This window comes from Typopeltis vanoorti, chromosome 6 (genome assembly GCF_054136105.1).
Source record: "Typopeltis vanoorti isolate ZY-2024b chromosome 6, IOZ_Tvanoo_1.0, whole genome shotgun sequence".
In the NCBI taxonomy this organism is placed as follows: domain Eukaryota; kingdom Metazoa; phylum Arthropoda; class Arachnida; order Uropygi; family Thelyphonidae; genus Typopeltis; species Typopeltis vanoorti.
Window position 1 is genome coordinate 86,380,202 of NC_143554.1, and position 17,542 is coordinate 86,397,743.

The 17,542-nt window shown below is 32.4% G+C and overlaps 1 protein-coding gene across 1 annotated transcript in view; it reads left to right on the forward strand.

Annotated features, from left to right (window-relative positions):
- Nucleotides 1–17,542, forward strand: part of LOC150105665 (putative ATP-dependent RNA helicase DDX23) — a 238,942-nt gene that overhangs the window by 200,461 nt on the left and 20,939 nt on the right. The window contains exons 15-16 of the mRNA XM_090394985.1: nt 6,426–6,577; nt 10,794–10,902. Of these exons, the coding sequence (XP_090251111.1) occupies nt 6,426–6,577; nt 10,794–10,902 (261 nt within the window). The remainder of the gene's footprint in view (nt 1–6,425; nt 6,578–10,793; nt 10,903–17,542) is intronic.

A 17,542-nucleotide genomic window follows, 5' to 3' on the forward strand; every position in this document is an offset into this window, starting at 1 on the left:
TTTTTAAAGTAATTACTGCATACTTCAAGGATATCTTTTTCTCCCGTTTTCATGTCACCTTTATCATCTCTAACTCCTTTTACAGCACTCTTTCCTCCATTCCTAAGCTTCTCCAACAACCTCCAGAATATTTTGCCACCTTCTTGATATTTATTTTCTATATTCTTGCCAAAGTTCTCCCATGACTTTTGTTTAGCTAGTTTTACACAGTGTTTAGCATTCTTGCATTTGTCTCTGTATTCTCTAAGAGCACAAGCTGACTTATTTGCCAGGAACTTTTGATATGCTTTCTTCTTTTCCTTCACTGCCTCTTTAACTTTCTGTGTCCACCATGGAGTTCTAATTTTTCTATCCTTGCAGACAACTTCACCACATGCCTCTCCAGCTGAATCAATCAGAGCTTTCTTCAAGGCTTGATTCCTGTTCTCAAACTCTTTCATTTTTTCTTCAATAATCTTTGTGTATTTTAGTCTACAGTTCACATCTGAGAGCTGCTCAACTTTTATTCGCTTTAAAACTTTCTTACATGTTATTCTTTTCAGTATGAAATTCAATTTTATCCTGGTCAAGACTAAGTAGTGATCACTTCCAATTTCAAATCCTCTGTACACTCTGGTGTCCTGCACCAGGGAGAAAACATTATCAACAATAACATAGTCAATGAGACTTTTCTTATTCCTTGCCTCTTCTCTCCATGTGAATTTGTGCACATTTTTATGTTTGAACATGGTGTTAGTAATAACCAGTCCATGTTCTGAGCAGAAATCCAACAGATATTTGCTATTATTATTAGCTTTGCTCTTTTCTCCAAATTTTCCCAAAATATTTTTGTATGTCTCACAATCATTGCCTACTCTGCTATTTAGATCCCCAACAAGGACCAACTTTTCCTTTTTATGTCTTTGGCTTTTGTCTTTTTTGTTTCAGTCACCCCTATTATGTCGATCTGGTACTTATCTAATTCCTCAGCTAGCTCCATTTCTTTGCCATTCAGGCTTCTTATGTTGATAGTACCGATCTTTAACTCTGGTGATGTTGATTTGGGGTGTGTTTTCAGATTTGTCCTTTTTTATGAATTGGTATAATAACTCCTGTTTTCCAGTCAGTTGGGATTACCCCAGTATAAAGAATTTGGTTCACTAATTTCTTTAAGAAGTTAATGACTTCCTTGCCACCATAGCTCTATAGATATTTTATCTTTGCCCATAGCTTTCGAGAGTTTCATTTGGTTCATTGCAGTTATGGGTGGTGCCTTTTTATGTATCATCTCTTCTGTTATACTTTCCTCCTCATGTTCTTTCTGAAATAATGTTTGATAGTAGTCTTTCCAGATTATTTTAATATTTTGTATTGATCCAGTTTCTAGATTGTTTTAATCTTTTATTGTTAATGGTTTATCTTTATATATCTTAGTTAATTCTTTTATAATTTTATGTACAGTTTTATTGTCATTTCTTTTATTAGCTTCTTCACACAGTTTTGCTTTTTTCCTCCAACCAATCATTTTTGGCAGATATGCACATTTTATCAATTTTGTTTTAAAGGTTCTTATAGTGTTGTTTATTTTCTTCTGTAATTTTTATATTTAATATATGCTTTGCTGCTCTTTTTTTCTTCTAAAGTATTTAAAATTTCAGGGGTTATTCATTCATGATTTGGTCTTGCTGTTGTTCCAAGTATGTTTTGTGCAGTATTTATAATAATTTTTTTACCTTGATTTCATGTATTTTCTATATTATCGTAGGTTAATCGTCTGATCTCATTTTCTATTAGTGTTTAATAGTTGTCTTGCACAAATTTCTCTTTCAGTTTTGACATGTCCATTTTGTTGATAAAAGCTCGTGACTTGCGGTTAGTAAATTTTAGTTTTATTTTTGCCACAAGCAGTTCATGGTTAGTGTCGAAATCTGGAGTTTTTAAAGTTCTAACATTTTGAACTGATGATTTCCAGTTACATTTGATTAAAATGTAATCAATACAGTTCTTTGTTGTACCATCTGGTGAGGTCCATGTGTATTTGTGGGAAGGTCTATTGAAAAAAAGGGTATTGCAGTTAAATAGATTATTTGCTTTACAAAATTCTAGTATTCTTTCTCCTCTTTCATTTCTATTGTCAACTCCAAACCTACCCATCACATCCTCCATGCCTGGGGTGAACTACCCAATCTTAGCATTAAAATCTCCCATCACGATTAATATATCTTTCTTATTAGTCTTGTCTATCAAATCTTGTAACTTATCATAAGAAATGTTGATTTCTTCATCTTCATGTGACTGGTCGGGAGTGTAGATTTGAATAATTTTAAAGTGAACATTTTTCTTTTTACCTTTTAGTCTGCTCGCGATCATTCTTGGGCCATAGGGTTCTACGGCCATGACTGCATTTTGTAAACTGTTATTCACTAGGATGGCAACTCCTTCTCTATGTATATTGTTCTTTCTGCCTGAGTAGAATAGTTTCCCCGAATTCAGATTTATAACTCCTTCTCCTGTCCAGTGGGTTTCAGCCAAACCCACAATGTCCCATTTAATCCTAGCAAGTTCTTTTTCCATCAGGTTTGTTTTAGCAGCGTTCTTATATTTAACGTTAGGAGATGAGAAACTCTATTGGCTGACCACATAACATACTTCTCGACTGATCCCTGTGATCCAGGAACAGTTGCATCGGCTTTCTCGGACCCAGTAGCGAATTTAAATAGGGAATTTAAAGGGAATAGGGAAAGTAGGGAATTTAAATAGTTGAAATATATCAGGGGGAAAGGGTGACTTTAGTAAATCAATGGTTTCAATTAATGGTACATTTGTGAATAGTGTGATATCAAAACTCATCATTATGTCTGAACTTTTTAAGGTATGGTTTTCTAAAATACTTTTTAGGTGGATAGAATTTTTAACAAAAGAGGGGAGAATTGTTTGTGAGAGTGGCTAAACATCTAGTAAGTTTATATGTGGGACTGTTTATACTATCCACAATAGGGTGCAAGGGTTTACCTTTTTTTTTTTGTTAAAACTTGGTGCTCCATATATCCTGGGTGTAAAGTCTATAACGTAACATAGAAAGGCTTGAGTTTGTTAACTGTTTCTTTAGTCTAGGAAGTGACTTTTTCAATAATTTGAACACCTTATTCTTTTGTGAGTTGGTGGGATCCCAATCTATAATTTGGTATGTTGACTGATCTTGTAGAAGTGTGTACATTTTGCTTTCATATTCTATTGAATCCATCACTACAGTTATATTCCCTTTTGTCTGTTTTGGTTATGATAATGTTATTGTGTAGCTCTTTTAGAGCAATGATCTCTTTATGTGGGATATTATTTTTGGGAGGCTTAGAATGGATTAAGATGTTGGCCACATCTAAACGAATGTTATTGGCTGTTGCTGGGGGCAGGTTGTATATTATCCATTCAACGGAAGCCATTATTTTGGCTTTTGGAACTTGTTTGGGAGTAACTGCAAAATTGTGTTCCTGACTTAACACGTTCGCTGCCAACTACGAGTATACTCGTAGTTGGTAAACCAGCCACACAAGCCAGCTACGAGTATACTCGTGTGACGCTTACTGCCGGCAACAAGATTACTGTACTGACCTTGAAAAAGTGAAAATGCTTGGCTTGTGGAGCTAGCATCAAAACTGTGTATTCTCACAGATGGTATATGCTCTGCACAAGCCTACTACGAGTATACTTGTATGACGCTTACCGTCGGCAACGAGATTACCGTACTGACCTCGAAGAAGTGAAATTGCTCAGCGTACGGGAACAGACTATGCTGAAGTAGCGTGGCAGCGAACGTGTTAATGCACTAGTGGCTTCTTTGGTTAGGGTTAATGATGATCAATTCACAACGACACTATCTTCTTGTTGTAATTTCAGTCATTGCATAGCACTATATTGTTGGAAAATTTCAAATTTTCTCTGGTGCTGGTTTTTAACTTTGATGAATTCTTTTTTAGCTGTTGCATCAGATATGCTGTTCAGGATATCCCACAGTTCTGGGTTTAAAATATTAAATAGGGCATTGATGGATGAATTTATTTTAGGTAGCTCCAGGTAAGTAGCATTTATCTGTTCCCGTAAAAGTGCTAAACTCACTCATTTGTGATGTGCTGGCCAAGTGAAACTTGTTCTGTATTAAATTGGTGTCTCAGCACCTTTTCAGTTGCTGCACCAATTTCAACTTGCACTTACCATATTGTCATGTTTTGCGTATGATATCGTCTTCATGAAGAATCCTCAAACGTGTGGGAAGACTTATGTGTTCGTTGTACATGTTGATTAATTTTAATGGTATAGATGAGAACACAGACTGATAAGAAAATAACTATTATTGACTTATTGCCATTATATGTATGTAATTAATTTTTTAACTTGGGGATACTATATATTAGGGTTACCAAGTAATTTTATAAGCTTGGTTATTTAACTCTTAATCCCAAGTATGCAAACAATTAAGTTTGTGCCTGAAACATAGTTCAAGTCTAAAGATGGTACAACACCAGGGCAACTCATTGTAAAGGTGGGTAAAGCTCTGATCACTTCTTAGTATTTTCCCATAATGTAAAACACATCTCACTAAAAGATGTATACTGCAATGCATTATGTGCGATTCTAGTTGGTAATACTCACTGAGAAGACCTCAAAAAAGGTTGAAACCGGTCTGGGTAGTGACCCCACCCATAATGTATTGCAGTATACATCTTTTGGTGAGATATGCTTTACATTATGGGAAAATGCTAAGAATACTGATCAGAGCTTTACCCACCTTTACAATAAGTTGCTCTTCTGGTGTTGTACCATCTTTAGACTTGAACTATGTTTCAGGCGCAAACTTAATTGTTTGCATACTTGGGATTAGGAGTTAAATAACCAAGCTTATAAAATTACTTGGTAACCCTAATATATATATATATATATATAGCTAAAGGTGCCAACACACCAATTTAATATTGAACTGTGTCAAAATTAAGAACAAGTTTCACTTGGCCAAAGCCCAGTGCATTTTCAAACGAGCGAGCTTAGCACTTTTACAGGAACAGATACACCATCTTGTGTATTGCTAGTTTAGTGTTTTGGCTAATTTTTCTCTTATTCCATATAAATTTATTCAGTTGGCTCTCAAGCATAGCAGTTTTGCTTATTGTCTATTTGCACAAATTTAATTTGTCATCACTAAAAACTGTGCCTAAATAGCTGAAATAGTTTACTTGTTCTATTGGCTTGGCATTCAAAATGCAGCTGAGGTTTTCTATGTTCCTTCCTATTTTCATACTTTTGGTCTTTTTATTGCTAATTTTCATGCCAAATTTGTTACAGCTGTTATTCAATTTAGTAGAGCATCCTGGAGACTAAGTCTGATATCTCCAATTCTAATATCAAGTTTAATAACACTTTCTTTCATAATGTGATCCATATTGATGATGAATAAGAGTGGAGATAATGTGTATCCTTGTCTTACATGTGATTTTACATCAAACCATCTTCCTGTATTTCCTTCAATTCTAATTGCTGATTTACAATTTAAATATAGATTCCATATACATTTCTGACATTTCTTTTTCTCCCATTTGTGTTCCTCTTTTCATTACTTTATTCTTGAGCTTTCTGCTCCAAAACTTACCATCATGAAGAATATATGTGCCATTCTAGTTGGTAATATGTTTTCATAGGCACAGCTTTCAGATGATCACAGAGAGATATATGATCATCTCTGATGCTGTCTGGTTGGCTGAATTGTTATGATACTTATTTTCCAACCAACATGCTTTGGATTCAAATCCCACTCTAGGGATGGATGTTTGCAATTGTTTTTAGGTGGATTATGAATTTCATTGCCCATTGTGAGGCCACTGCCCTGTGTATTGGAGACCTCAAGTGGCTTGAAAAAGTTCCATGTTTTGAATTTGAAAGCAGTTTCCAGATTATATATAAAAATTATTTAGCCCATCCATGATACTAATGTACTATAAGGTTTACAACCTTTCATGGGTGAGAATCATATTAAAAAATAAATAAATAAAATTACATGTGAATGGCAGACAAAAATTGAGATAGCTCTGTAAAATTTTGCAACAAATTCCAAATGTTGAATTTCATTAAAATTTGTTTAGTGCTTGTGGGAGTCAGATATAACAAATCTGATAGATACTAATACATTTTGCTAAACACACCTTAAAAAGACATGTGCCCTTTTTCATTATAGGCATTAACATTATATTAATCTTTAACATTATGATTTACTATTTATGTATAATTTTATCAAAGATATGATTTCACTTATTAAGAATGAATGGTATTTATATGAAAAGAAAAATAGTTCATTAGTGTATATTTTTAATTAGTGTTGTTGCCTTAGAAGGCATTACTATTATTATTATTTTTCTTTTCTCTATCCATTAAGTTAATATCACTCATTTTGTTTTAAACAGACGGTTATGTTTACTGCTACTATGCCTCCAGCTGTAGAGAGATTAGCTCGTTCTTACCTGCGTAGGCCTGCTGTTGTTTACATTGGATCTGCTGGCAAACCTACTGAGCGTGTTGAACAGATAGTGTATATTGTAACTGAAAGTGAAAAAAGGTAAGACTAAATCATCACAAAAAAATTTAATCCACTAATATTTCAAGTTATACAAGTAATGCATTCCATGATAAAGTCACACAATTTGAAATTCATGTAACTTGAGAGATTATGTTTCTAAGATTAATGGAAACTAAAACAAAGAAAATGCAGAATTGGTTTCATAAAAGGAAGATTTATTTTACTTATATATTTTTTATTATATCATTATTTGCCATGAAATTTCTTAGTTAAAACAGTTATTAGACAGTCAACTTGAGAGAGAGAAAAAGTTGAGGAATGTTTAGAAAAATAAGCAAGAAAATAATAGCAAAGTATGAAAGTTAATACGATGTCAGTGAATAACAATAATGATAAGGTAAATCAAGTAGAATGTAAGAAAAATAGACACTGTATGGTATAGTGATTTGCTCATTAAATGCAATTGATAAAGCCATTACTTTGAGCTTTCTCAGATTTATTCCCAAAAATTAAGAATGTGATAAATACAATTGAGAAACAGAAAAGAAAAGATATGAACTTGTAGGAACAAATGAGGATTTAAGTAGTGATGATGATAAATGCAGTATAAAGAGGATATGAAAGAATTGCTGGAAGAAGTGAGAAAGAAAAGTAGGAGATTTAAAATTGTAATAAGTTAAGAAGGAAGGCTATAATAGTAAATAATTCTATTCATAGTCTGTGTAGAAGAAATGGAAGTGAGATTTTGGATGTATGGAATGATTAGGGTAGAAAAAGATTTGTATTAGAGCAGGAGTCTCAAATTCAATTGGACCGCGGGCCATTTGCTATAAAAGTGTATCTCAAGTGGGCCACAAAAAATTTTCGACTAAAAAAACCTGCACTAATTAGAATCGAAAGGAAGTGAAAAAATGAGTATAAATAAATTGGAAAATTAATAACAAAAATTTTATTTATTCTAAGTCATTACAAAACATAAAATAATAGTATAATGATTATGACAACTCAAAAAAAAAATAATATTAATATTTCCAATAGATAGCATTTAATCCAAATTAAACCGAAATTAAATTTTATTTGAATAAATCAAATATTTATATATTTATACATTCTAAAAAAAGGATAAACTCTCATTAATAACCATCACAAAAATTTACAGCGCCTCCTGTCAGTTTTGAAATTTTTTGTGTTTGTGTTTGTGTTGAAATAAAATATTTCTATATTTTTTTTTGGGGGGGGGAGTCTATATTTTGGGGAATTTTTTAAATGTTCCTGAAAATATTTTGAGGAAAAATAATATTTTTGGGTTTATATATATATATATATATATATAAAAGCCTTTCATACATGAGAATAATTGTTCACATAAACAAGTGCTTCCAAAATAACATAGAGTATTTGCTGCAAACTTTTTTATTACTGTATATTTTTGGTACACCAACTTCTTGGTATTTCGCTTTTAAAATGGAATCATTTTGGAAATCAATAAGTTCCATTTGAATACAAATAGGAGCTTTTTCGAAATTAAAGAAAAAAGGATCTGTAAAAAGCAAAAAAACTTCTTTTTGCTCCTTAAAATCTTTAAATTGCCTATCAAATCCTTCTTTTATCTTTTCTAGTATAGGAAAATATTGAGAAAAGGTAAAACTTTGATTCTTATTGTTTAACTGTTCACACATAGGAAAGTAATTTAGAATATTCTCTTTTAAATGATTTCGAAACAAAACTAACTTACATCTAAAACTTGCCAGTGCATCATACATGTGTGTTATTAACTGATCTTTCCCCTGAAGTTTGACATTTAAATCATTCAAATGTCCTGTAATATCAACTAAGAATGCTAGATCTTGTACCCATGTCTGATCATTAAGAAATGCAACATCATGATTTTTCATTTCTAGGAACAATTTGATCTCCTCTAAAAGTAATAAAAAGCCTTTTTAGAACCTTATGACAAGATAACCAACGAATCTCTGTGTAATAAGGCAGAGAATTTTTATTAATGAAAGCATATAATGTCTGTTGTGTGTGTGTGTGTGTGTGTGTGTGTGTGTGTGTGTGTGTGTGTGTAGTGTCTTTTTTGAAGGTAAAGATGGCAATAGGATTTGCTACAGGACTTAATAGAGTTGAAAAGTATATAATTAGAAGTTGAACGTGAAGGACTAATAACTGAGTGTAGAAATATCAACAGAAGCTGAAACAACATGAATAAATCCAATAAAAAATTAATGAAGCAAGCTGAATTTTACTAGAGCTGAAAATAAATAAAAGGGACAAAAAAAATCTGTTATATATATATATATATATACACACACACACACACACACACACACACACACACACACATACATGGAAAGCCAGCAACATGAGAGATGCTGGCTGTTTCATTTAAAACACATTCTAATTGTTTTACGTGAAAGCTATGTTAAGCTATAACTAATCAGACATTAGTTTCAGCTTAACACAAGCAGTCATACCTTTAATATAATATTATTATAGCTAATTATTACTTCATTTTTGTGAAATAAATGAATTTAGTTGATAGCTTTCCAGGTTTACTGTGATATACATCATGGCATTGGCTGTCATTTTCCATTAACTTCATTTACAGGTAACCCTCGTATAACACGGTATTTATACAACACGGTTTCGATATAACACAGTTTACAAATTGTAGTAACTCTTTATGAACGCAGTACTTTTGTATAAGTAACTTGATGAACGCGGTACTTATACAACACAGTTTCAATATAAGACAGTCGTCTATAAACAGTAGTAACCCTTTATCTTTTCATATATTTTTCAATATGAGACCTAAAAATCAAATTTTATCTTTGTTAAATTTGCATCTGCCCATATCATACATGTAGTTATAAGTAGCGAATTTATATTAGGGGAAATATTCCTTTAGCACATATGTATGTCAAATGCTTACCGTATAAACTATTTATTGTTGAAAATTGTCTTCGTTTTCTGCCAGGAAAGTGCATTAAAAATCATAAGTGTGTTAATCTCAAGCTGAACACTTTATTTTTTGGTGAGTTACATACAATATGTAATGCTTTTTTTTTATGTAAAAAAATTTATTTTTATAGTAATGGCCACTTAGAGTACTTTTGTGATATGGTTGAAAACGAAATTAGTGAATTAATTGATGGGGGAAATAGATTTAAATAAGGAGGAACTGGTACAATTAATAGATGACGTCGAACCAAATGGCGTGGAAAGTTCTGCCAAAGATTGTGATTGCAATGAATCCGTTAAAGAATTCAGTTTAAAGAAATTAGCAGGATTGAACTTGGCAAGAAAGTTATATTATGGATAATGATCTCTCAGTGGAGCACTCCAAAAAATTCACAACACAATTGGATATTTGTTTAGCTCCATATTATGAACTTAATAAAAATATTGCAGAATAGTGGTAAGCAAGGTCTTATTACTGACTTCTTGATAACTAAACTAGCCAAAGTATGCACCACTGAGAATTATACAAATGATGTCGATGTCCAGCCACTCGTAAATAAAGAACATCTATGAAATGTTAGTTTTTGAAGAGAGTGATGACAATTAAAATATACGCTTCATTTTATTTTGCCTAAAACATTTAGGTATTATGTGCAATGAAGTTTACGTACACTTTATAATTTTATACTATGTATTTGTTTCATAGTTTATATGTTTTCTTAACTTATGTGACTTACCTGAATTAAATAAAAATATTTTTTTGTTGGATATGTCATTGTTTATATAATCTTAAAAAAAAAACGATTTCGGAACCTAACCCTACTTTTTCTATGTGATCTGGGTCTCGCATAATGCGATTTATATAACACGCCATTTCTTTCTATGGAACCTAACATCTGCATTATACGAGGATTACCTGTATTTTGTAAAATGTAAACTTTCATATTGCTACGTTCAAGAAATGCTTAAGTCAGGAGAAAGCACATATAAAATTAATGTGCTGTTTTATTTATGTGACACATGTTGCAATAGTAATATCTTGGATTAACTTTTAGTGAATCTCATTTTTTAGACTACTCAGTCTCTCTCTCTCTCTTGCCATGTGTAGTTAACTACATTGAGATGTTGGGTTAGCTTATTATAGATCAATCAGATATGAATATTAATTTATAAATTTTGTTAAGAAGGAGAATAACATTAATATTTATGCAATTAATCAAAGTTTAAATTACTGAATGATGATAAGTGACACTTTTTTTTGGTTCTATGTTTATGCATTTCTTTATTGCAGAAAGAAACTCCTTGAAATTCTGGAGAGGGGAGTGGAACCGCCTGTCATTATTTTTGTCAATCAGAAAAAAGGTGCAGATGTTTTGGCTAAAGGACTGGAAAAAATGGGGGTATGTATTTATTTACTATTAAAAATCTTTTTAAAAAAAATTTTTTTTAACATTAGTGTGATTATCTCTCACTATAGCAAATACTGTTATGGTTAATTCACTGCAACAAACATAAAAGCTGACCCAATGCCCTTTTAATGAAAATTCATAGCAAATTGAAATAATGTCAGTAGAAACAATAACAAGTGTATTTTGGTCCTAGAAATGGGGGGGGGGGGGTCATTCAAAAGCCTGAAATCCAGAAAGGAATAGATGATATTTGACTTGAACTCAAAGCAGATCAGCAATTTGATATCATAATATTGCTGATATGTATGATTTGTTTATACCCTTTGAGGATACATATCAGCAATTTGATGATATCAGTAAAATTTGTGTTACCAAGTAGAGGAGACCAAAATATATTTACGTTGTTCTAAGTAATACTACAAATATTTACTTGACTTGAAAATGCTTCCCAAATAGAAGACATTTTGACTGAAAATGCCTTCTATTTGCAAAATGGAAAATGAGACATTATGACACCATGGAGGATGTAGAAAATTCTTTCAAGTGATTAAAAAGAGTACTAACAAAAGAAAGGAAAGGCAGTTTCTTGTTCAAAAACTTAAGCAGCAGAGAAGGAAATTAATTTCAGGTTTATGAAATGCTTTCATAATTGGAAAGACCTCAGTTTGAATTTCTTTATATGAGAGGAACATAAGGGCGTTTAAACTAAAGGTGTGTACATTAGCCAAGCATAAAGGAATGTGGTATAGTTTTGAAGTTATTTTATTTTTTTTTCATTCTGTATGTAAATTAGTCAAATCAAAACAGTTTTTTTTTTTTTTTTCAGATATAATATGCTTATTTCATAGTCTGAATTGCATAATCTAAACAACCATTCATCCCATATTTATAGAAACATTTGAAAAAATTCAGGAAAAGAACAGATCTAGAATACTGAGTTACATTATATCTAATCTTTTGGCTCAAGCTTACTTTTGCTTTTATATTTGACTGTGGTGTTCTGCCTTTAATCAAGCTATTAAGAAATTTCATAAGAATCGGCAGTTAGGAGCAGAGAAACTAGTAGTGCTTTTAATGCTTTGTTTTAATACATATTCATAAAATTGATTTAGGTTCAAAACATTAAAAGTAAAATTTGTTATTTCTCTTTGCTATGAAGTTCATACAATTTGATAAGAAGGTAATACTACGGAAACAAATTGAATGGATAGGCTTTGGAAAGAGTTAATGAATATAAGGATATAGGTGTTTTGGTTCATAAGAAAAAGTTCTGATTTTGGTAAGACACAGCTCAGAAGAATATAAGTTAAATCATTTGTAGAACAAGTTATGAAGCCCATATATATACAAGTTTCTGATCAGGCTTATATTGGATTATGCCTCATAAGTTTGGTCTTTGAAATTCCAGAGAACATTATATATGTGGGATTGGAGGAATTATTTATTTAGTTGGAATTTGTTGAGTTTATATATATATATACACACACACAGTCATCCCTTGACTTAGGTCTGTTTGAGTTACATCCTCTCGAAGATACGTCCGTGATCCCATAAGGGAATAAATAACATTTTCGGCTATACTTTCGAACAAGATGCAGATGAGCATAAGGTAAAGCATGCACAGTGGCAACCTCCCTCGGCAGTCGGCACATGTCTTCAACAGTTCTGTTGATTTTGTGTTTGAGAAATGGGTTATTTGTGTATTTATCATTAAATATTTCACAATGTTTGGGGCAACATTGCCCCTACACGCACAATCAAAAAAACTAGTGAAAAATCTCAGAAAAAGAGGCAAGCAATTGATCTTGAAGTTGCAAGTTATAAAGCATGATGCTGGTAAGCCTGTCAATGTGATCACACATGACTTCAGATGGTCTCATTCTACAGTGACGACCATTTTGAAAAATAAGGATAAAATCATAGAGGCTGTGAAAGGATCTGCTTCCATTAAATCGATGATAGTGACAAAGCAACGACAAGGTCCTGTCGGTGATATGAAAAAGCTACTTGCATCATGGACTTGAAGGAGAAAGCAGAAGCTGATTATGGCTACGAATTCAACGCTTCTTCTGGTTGGTTCATGAGATTCAAGCAGCGTTTTGCGTTGCATAATGTGAAAATGTATGGGAATCTGCAAGTGCTGAGAAGACTGCCAAGGAGTTTGTGGAAAATTTGGATAAAATTATTATAGAGGAGAATTATTTGCCACATCAAATATTTAATATGGATGAGATGTCCTTGTTTCAGAAAAAATTGCCTGAGCGGACATTCATCCACAAAAAGCTAAAATCTTTGAAACTATACCTAGTTTCAAAGCTCTTAATGTCCACATTACGATTCTGTTACGGGTAATGTGGCTGGTAATGTAAACTGAAACCATTTGCGATGTGGCATACTGAGAATCCACGAATCTTCAAAAACATTAGGAAGCATACTCCCAATTCATTATTGGAACAATAAGAAGTCATGGATGACTCAAAAATTGTTTGAAGATGCCTTAATCAACTGTTATGCTAGTGAGATAAAAAGCTATTGTGTGAAAGAAAATGTAGAATTTAAAATTTTATTAATTCTAGATAATGCTCCAGGTCATCCATCTTATAGCAGTGATCTTCACCAAATTCAAGGTCATTTTTCTCCCTCCAAGCACTACTTCATTGATCCAACCGATGGATCAGGGTTTTCTTGCAGTGTTTAATGCTTATTATCTACGGAAAACTTTTTCACAAGCCATTTCTGCTACCAAAGGAAATGACCAGACTCTCATGCAATTCTGGAAAATGTTCAATATTTATCATTCTATTAAAAATATTGCTGTGGCTTGGGATGAAGTGACTTCTCAATGAGTGGCGTATGGAAAAAAAAGACATTAAAAAGGTTTGTGCATGATTTTTGGAAGTTTGTAATAGTGGGCCTAGCAAACAATCTGAATCTCGAAGTGAATGATGGCGACATAATTCAACTCATAGAAAGTTCCCCTGAAGAATTGGTCGAACTGGAGGAACAACTATTGCAGAAGAGGAAGAAAGAGACAAGGAAGAGGGAAAAGAGAAACAGGAAGAGGTAGTTAAACAATTTACAGTGAAGGGTCTTGCAGAAATGTTCTTTGCAGTTAGCGATGTTCTCAAAATGGCTGAAGACATGGACTCCAATGTTGAATGCTACTTAATAATAGAAACGAAAGTGCATGATGCGTTTGCTTGCTATGAACAAATCTATGATGAAAAGAAGAGGAATAAGCAAAGCACATTGGACATTTTCATCAAAAAAACAAAGGTTGCACCAGAAGAGTCACAGCCTGATTATTCACACAGGGAAGGTAATGAAGATGTGATTGTGGAAGAAGATTTGGGTGATTATTCTCCTGTTTTATAGTGGTAGTAACACACACACAGTACAGTTTTATAATAAGGTTTAAAAATTAAAATGACAGTATACTTATTACGGTTAAGTTTCTAACCCCTATAATTCTGTTGATTTAATGTATTGATTTACGTCCTGCTGGATGGAACGGAACTTGAACATAAGTTGAGGGATGACTACAGAGAAGAAATTTATATGTTAGTTCAGGATAGATAGCTGGTGTTTTTAGTACTTGGCTGAAGTAGGCCATATTAGAAGACAGTGTTTTTGCCAATAGATTGAAAAAAAAAATAAATGTTCTTCAGCAGCACATTATAAAGGAGTGAATTTACTTGATTGAAGAAAGAAAATTAGCTAATTGTTTTAGCTGAAATTTTCAGAAAATGGAGGAGAGGGAGAAGTTTAGCTATAGCTTGAAATAAACATTTATGTAGGAAGCTTCTGCAAACTATATACATAAGTTGATTTTGAGTTTTGTATTAGTTTATTCACAGTGTTGATAACTCCTATAGCTTATCTCCCATTCACCTTTATACCACTTGACCCAGACTATTAAACATACTATGCCTCTAGTGATAAAATTTTCAGAATGAATGCTTAAAATATCACCAGATTCCTCACATGTGCATTAGTGTGTGTACAGGATACTATGATAATAGATTTGCTTCTTCTTCTTTAGGGTACAGCTTTAAACTACATACTTGACTAAACTCTGGTAATGCATTAGGAGGCTTCTTCAACTAGCAAATAATCTTGATTTTTTTTTTTTTTATTTATTTTTTTTACTTTTTTTAAATCCTTGGAGGGAGTCTGGTCCCTCCAGGAATATGCATTAATAAGACTCCATTAATGCATATTCCATGTTCCTTCCAGTTTCAGCTTCAACTAAAAACCACAAACATAAAAACAAAAGTCAACCAAATAGAAATTATGTGGTTATTATAAGATTATTTTTTGAGTCAGCAATGGCTTTGAAGAATTCTCCTAACCTTAACAAATATGGTTGCATTAATTTGCCAAAAATTTGGGAGACGGTTATCCTAAGAAAAACTCCTGGATAACTGCTTTTTTTTTCTTCTTTTTTCTTTTTTTTTTCGTTAGAGGGCGCCAAAATAGGACTTTAGATCTTTTGTCTTTTGCAATTATATTGTTTCATTTACTCACTGTCGCGTTTACATGTGTGTTGTGCTCTGATGATGCTGATTTGAAAATCAGCGAAATATTAGCATTAATAAAACATCTTTGTTGTTAAAAGTGTTTGTGGTGTTGTTAATACCGTGAAAAATAAGTCATGAATAACCATCAACGCCTAAGCTTATCTGTTAGATTTTCTCAGATCCCTCATATCTCTGATGAATTCTTATTTCAACTCTCACATTAATACATTAAAATTGGTTAGTATAGTTAACTGTTAGTTTTAGTGTTTTGGTAAATATCGCTCTTAATTTGCTGTCTTTCCACCACCTGCCAAATTTAGTTTGCCATCTTCACTAAAAATTGTACCTAAATAGCTAAAATATTTTACTTGCTGTGTGGGATTCAGATATGCAGATGATGTCTCTGGTGTTCTTACCTCTTTTCAAACTTTTTTTTTCTTTATTGCTAAGATTTTCATACCAAACCTTGTTACCTGTTATTCAATAGAGTCCTGAAGACTTTTAACGGATTTAATTAACATCTAGTATAACATCTTCATAAAGTAAAGACCCCTTAATATCTCTGATTAATGCCACTTTCCTTCATAATGTGATCCATCTAATGAACAGTGGAGATAGCATGTGCCCTTGTTTTATGGCTCATTTTACATCAAACCACTTTCCTATACCTCCTTTAATTTCAACAGCTGACTTACAATTGAAGTATATGCTGTATATCAGGGGTTCTTAACCTGGTTGTGGTCACAGGTGCATTCGAGATTGGGAAGACAGTGGAGGGCACCAATATTTTTTCAGCTTATCTTTCCACAGTTTTTTTTTTTTATTTTTTTATTTTCTCCCTTCCATGTATGATTGCATAAATCTTACTTGGAACACTCAATAAAGAAAGTTTTTTTTTTGTAATTCTCACATTCAGTTTTTCTCTTTTTGTAGATGGGCACTATGACAACTGTACTTCATTAATCAATTTAACCTTACTACCTCTATATTTGAGCAATTCTTGTTGAATATCATCCTCCAGCAGCCTTTGCATATTTCAAGTATCTAATGACTTTCTCTCTTTCAAATATTGATAACATACTTTTGATTGATATTTCTCTTGAATATATATATATATATATATTATCACTGCTTGCTTCATGTAATAACCTCTCAAGGTATATTATTCCAGACATTCAGAATATCTTTATTTTCAGATTTTATGTTCCCTTTATGATCTTTCTTCTACTATTTTTTTTTTTTCAGTAGTCTCCAGTTACATTTGACACCTTCGTGATCTATATCTTTATCATTTTACCAGTCTCCCATGATTTTTTTTAAAATTATGTTTATACATAGCTTAGCATTTTAAAAAATTTTTTCTGCATTCTCTAAGTACTCATTTTGACTTATTTGTTATGAACTTTCAATATTATCTTTTCCAGGACTGCATCTTTATCTTCTTGAGTTCATCAGTGAGTTTGTAATTTTTCTATCATTCAGAACTTCAGCACATGCCTGTCTAGCTGAATTTGTCGGTGTTTTATCTGGAATATACTCAGTCTCCAATATTTGGTTTTTATTTTCTAATGCTTTGATTTTTTTTTTTATTCAATTCATTCTAAGAAAATAATTAGATAAATTTCTGCATTTAATGTTGAATATTGTCACTATTCCTTCCATTCTCTGCTGCCTGAATATATGGTTCTATAGGGAAAAAAAACAAACAAAAACTATTGAACTTTGACATCCCTCTTCAGTATGTGCACTATGAAATATGCCATTCGACTGCAAGCACATTAATAGAAGAGCATGTGTAGAGTCTGCACATTACATTTAGCTGTAGCAATGGTGTTGATGTTGGAAGAAAAGACGTTTATTGCTGAGTATTATTTTCATTCATATGGAGATAGTAGAGCAAATGGTCCAAGCCTACAACATGTATGTGAGCAGTTTGTTCATGATTTCCTTAAGCGGACCCCCAAGCAATAAGTGTCATCATTGCCTTAATCACAAAGCTCTGATGTACTAGGAATGTTCTGCAATGCAAAGGTTATTGGGAGAGACCACGAACTGGTAACACAAATGAGAATCACGGGCATGTGCTGGAGCAAGTGTTATAGTTTGAAACA